The sequence below is a fragment of the Arachis stenosperma genome, chromosome 6 (assembly GCF_014773155.1).
Source record: "Arachis stenosperma cultivar V10309 chromosome 6, arast.V10309.gnm1.PFL2, whole genome shotgun sequence".
Classification (NCBI taxonomy): domain Eukaryota; kingdom Viridiplantae; phylum Streptophyta; class Magnoliopsida; order Fabales; family Fabaceae; genus Arachis; species Arachis stenosperma.
The window spans coordinates 30336399-30341325 of NC_080382.1; the positions used below are offsets into that span (position 1 = coordinate 30336399).

The 4927-nt window shown below is 31.4% G+C and overlaps 1 protein-coding gene across 1 annotated transcript; it reads right to left on the reverse strand.

The window, feature by feature from the left end:
* Positions 1-2720: 2720 nt before the first annotated feature.
* LOC130933941 (uncharacterized) lies at positions 2721-3302 on the reverse strand. Its single transcript, XM_057863538.1, has one exon. It carries the CDS (start codon positions 3300-3302, stop codon positions 2721-2723), a length of 582 nt encoding a protein of 193 aa, XP_057719521.1.
* Positions 3303-4927: the final 1625 nt, after the last annotated feature.

Sequence of the window (4927 nt, forward strand, 5' to 3'; positions counted from 1 at the left end):
ATTTTTACAAACCAATCCGACCCTAAGTTTTCAATACATTTATTTTTTCTTCATTAAATGAAAATATTTAAATTTTTTCACTAATAATAAGCTTATCATATATACTTAGAACATATGTTAACTAAGTCATTATTTTATTACCCATCTCGTAGTGCTAATGATATCAATGACAAAAAAGTTTGCACGTATTTCATTTAGCAATAAAATAAGCTTGTAACATTTTTAAATATGTCTCCTGAGTAGGATAATTAGATGTGTTATAATTATCTCGTTTATACTATTAATGAGATAAGACTATATTTTACATAATTTAGATTAATTTAGATAGTGAAATCAATATAATTTATTATGATTTGGACAATATTTATTTGATCTTTAATTTTTTAATATAATCTAATTTTATTCAAGTTATTTTATGTGGATTGGATTGATTTATATTTTATTTAAATTTTAAAATTTTTTAACTAAAATAGCTCATCCAAATTATAAATATATTTATTTAATCAATATTCAAAATTTTTAATTCATATATTTATATACAAATGTATATTTAAATAGTATTTCAAAATTTTTTTAATGATAAAATACTATATTCTAAATTATTTATTTTATATTATATTTACCTAAGTTTTAAATTTTAAAAATTTTGTAATTCAAAAATTTTAAATTGTTAAATTTTTCATTCTAAAAAAATTTAATTTAAATCAGTATGAATTTATTCAATAGTAATAATTAAAATATTTAATTATTATATTGGTTCCTATAGTTTTACTGAGTTTTCAATTAAGTTTCTATATTTTTTTCTTTTCAAAAGAATCCCTATATCATATTAGATTTTGTAATTAAGTCCCTATTAATAGTATACGATTAAAAAACATCAATGTAGTGTGAATTTACTATTTTACCCATATCGTCCACCTATAACAAGATTCATATGATCTGAACATATCTCCCTTCCATTTTCTCTTCTTTTACTTTTCTTTTGATATATCCACGAGGTCATATAGATCTAAGCCAAGGAGCCTCTCTTTTCCTCTCTTCAGGAAGCTTTATCTTAAGGAGCATTAATTTTAAGAAAAGAAGAGATTTATATTTTTGTGGGAAGATAATTGTTGTGCTCTCATCTTTGACTGTGACAAATCATGAAAGAAGATATATTATTTGTGGGAGAATATCAAAATATAATTTTTTTGAGTGAATTAATGATATGAAGATTCAATGATTAGTTAGTTAAAGCCAAATGAAAGGAGAATTTATTACTTTTGTGAAAACACAACAAGATTATGATAGGTGAAGGCTGAGATGAGCAAACTAGAGGTATAAAAAAAGAAGACAGAAAGTGATAGAAATCCAATTTATTGATTAGAAAATGCATAGGCACTTGAGTTTTAATCAAAATTTCTCATTTTTCATGCAATTTCAATTGATTTTAAATTCTCTCTTTTAATTTTAATAATTGATAAGTTGAATGAATTTTACTTTTGATTTCAGATAATTGATTTGATATCCAGCTGATGTTAGTGACAAATTTTGTTTGAGTTTTTGTTTTGAAATATAAAGCATTGTTTAAGAAAAATACATCACAAAGAGCTATAATGATTGGATTGGAGCAAACTTAGAGTTCTTGGAAAGAAGAACTCAAGCTCTACAACTTTTATATTGAATATTTTTTTCATTTCTCAATGATTCTAGGGGTAATTAACAGCCAAAGATTAGTACCAAGAATGGTTTAGATGCTATCAATTCTAAGCCCTTTGTATTTTGATCATAACTTGAGCTACGAAGGGTCAAATGAGGCTGTTTTAGTGGTAATAAAAAGTTAATATCTAGGCTTCAAAATGATATGCGTATATCTATAGTGAATAGAGAATATGAGTCACGCACACCATTATTTTTTGCATTGTGAATCAAGCCTCACATGACACCATTAATAAAGCAAGTGGTTCATATTTTAGGCCTCCAAAAGACCCAAACTTTAGATTTTTTGAGTATTGAATGAGAAAATATAAAGGAGAAAAAGGAAAGAGAGTTTATGGTTAGTTTTAGTATGATATTTTTAGAGAAAAACTCTCCTTTCTCTCTAAAATTAGGATAGATTTAGTTAACTTGTCAATTTTTCTCTAGTTTTAGTTTCTAATCTTGTTTTACTTTAGTTTTATTTGCTTGTTCTATTATCTTAGTTCATTAACGCTTTTTTGTTGGATTTATATTTTTAATTTATGAATTTGATGTTTTATGCTTTATGATTGCTTAATTGACTTGTTATCATTTAATTCTTGTAATGGGTAGTCATAATTTTTACTATTTCTTTCAATTTATGAAGTTTTGTATTTATACCTTTCAAGTGTTTGATGAAATAACTCACTTAGTTATAGAGTAGATTTATATTCATGGTTTGGGTTGAAAATTTAGGTAATCTTGAGTTACTAATATCCAAGTTGATTGATAATTTAAAGATGTTAATTAATCTTGTTTTCACTAATGCTAATTTTTTACTAATTTTAATTAGTAAGTTAGTTAGAATTTGTAGATTATGATTAATTAAGTCTAATTGAATTTTTTCAATTTGTAAAAGTTGACGAATTGAATTTGTTCTTTATAATTATTTTGTTGTAGTTAGTGACAAGGATAGTGATGCTTAACCCTCAACCCTTACCAAGATCTTTTAGAATTTGAATTTACTTTCTTCTTTTCTAGTTAATTGCCTTAACCCTCAACCCTCAACCGTTACCTCCACGAGTATCCCTCATCAAAGCCACTTTCTTAGCATAATCTTCTACAACTCTTGCCTTGTTCACCAATTCAGAAAACCTCCGAATCTCCAATGGAGCTACAGAACTCATGATATTCTCCTTGAGCCCTCCTTGATACTTAATACATGTCCAACTCTCATAGGATTCATGGACACCCTGACAAACCCTCGAGAACCTACAAAGTTTTTCGAACTTGTTGGTGTACTCAGCCACTGACATGAACCCTTGCTTCAACTGCATGAGTTCTAACTCTCTGTCCTCCCTCACTGACTCAAGAAAATACTTCCGGTAGAAAGCAGTTTGGAATAATCCCCACAGAATATCCACATTCTGTAGTTGCAACAATCGACATTCTCCTTGCCACCAGTGCTGAGTTTCGCCCATTAGTTGATAAGTCGCAAACTCCACGAATTGATTATTTGGGACATGCTGAGTTTGCAACGCACGCTCCATAGCTTGGAACCAGTTGTCTGCTTTGGTGGGTTTGTTATTCCCTTGAAACTCGGGGGGGGGGGGGGGGTTCACTTTTAGGAAAGAAGCTAAAGTCATCGGGACACCACCTAACTTATTCCCAACCCCTTCTCCGTTCCGTTTCTATTTTCAGCTGGTTGCCCTATCCGTTTGTATTGAATTGGCTAAGTTAGTCATTGCCGCCATAAACTCGGCATGGTTGTCAGCTGGTAGGTCATGCCCACCTTCTCTTCGAGTACGTGATCGACCTCATCCACGAGTTGCCATTCGGGATCTTGTCCACACCAAATAATCGATATCAAGGTGATCAGTCTCAATATCTCAAGTTTAGTGCTTCAATTATCCCAAAAAGGAACTCACAAACAAGCATGCTATGCATATCCAGTAAATATCCTAAATAGCACAAAAGAAAAATGATCCAGAGTATGCAATGAGGCACAATCAGTCAATCCCTCAGGCTCATGAGGATGAACCGCTCTGATACCACTAAATGTAACACCCTATCACCCTAAGCCTTACCTCTAGCCGTAAAGCAAAGGACGACAAAGCGTCATGACAGTTATAACACCCTAATATTCAAATCCTTATACTCGAGTCATAAGTCAATGATAATAAGGTGGTACAACTCTCAAGGGGAATTTTTAATAAATAATTGTAAGTATAATTGAAAGGGGTATTAATCGAGAAGTCTGAGAAGAGTAAAAATAAAATCGCGAAGTCGTAACACTCATGTATCAACAAAAAGAAGGTAAAGCGTGAACTGAGATGATAATGCCATTGAAAAGAATAAGATAAAACAAAATATAGATAGGTTACATAAATAATTAGCCACTAGTCGCGACCCGCAAAGTTTAGGCCGACTAGGGTACATTATAAAAGCAGTTTGACACCCATATCTCCTAATCTCTCCCAAAAGATGCACAAGGGCCTCTATAGGTAAGTTCAAAAGAGTTCAATACATAATATAGGCTTTTCAAAATAAAGGTGGAGAGATTCTAAGCTAAATATAAAGTAGAGAATATAAAGATCTTTGCTGTCTCTCAGATGAACCATAGCTCACTTCTGAGCACCTGGACCTATATCTGAAAAAGAAGAGATATATACGGAATGAGAACCCCTGACCCATGGGTTTCCAGTACGGTAAAAGTGCAAAATAAATACAATGCATTGTAATAAAAACTCACTAAGCATCCTAAACTTTCTTTCACCAAATATTCATCCTATGTTCTCGCTAATCCATAAATAGGCAAGTGTCATAAGGGAATGCTAAATCTGATTCATATTCCTCATGCTTCCCAACTTTCTAACTCTCCCACAATTCACAATCATAATTATAAACAAAACCATCCCCAGCCATTCTGTCTCAGCAATTCTATATCATTACCTCATATCCTCACTTGGAGCAAGTGAGATCACTTCACTGCGTCTACCCAAGGAGCTCAAATTATCTCATTCAATAATTATCAGTTTAAATTAATCATATCATTACCCCATCTCAACAAGAACAGCCCTCACCGTCAACCGACGCTAGCATGATGGACCTCTCAGTTGTACAAACACAAGCAATACAGGCAAGTAATACACAATAAGGTACAAGTAGAACAAGTAGCACATAATCAGGTAACATAGCATATATGATATAGCAATCCAAAATAAATAGGCAAACCCAAATAATTCAAGCATATGCGAATGATGTATGCCTG

Bases quoted from the DNA above. Each gene is read 5' to 3' on its own strand.
- LOC130933941 (XM_057863538.1), bottom strand. From the start codon at position 3,302: ATGACTTTAGCTTCTTTCCTAAAAGTGAACCCCCCCCCCCCCCCCGAG.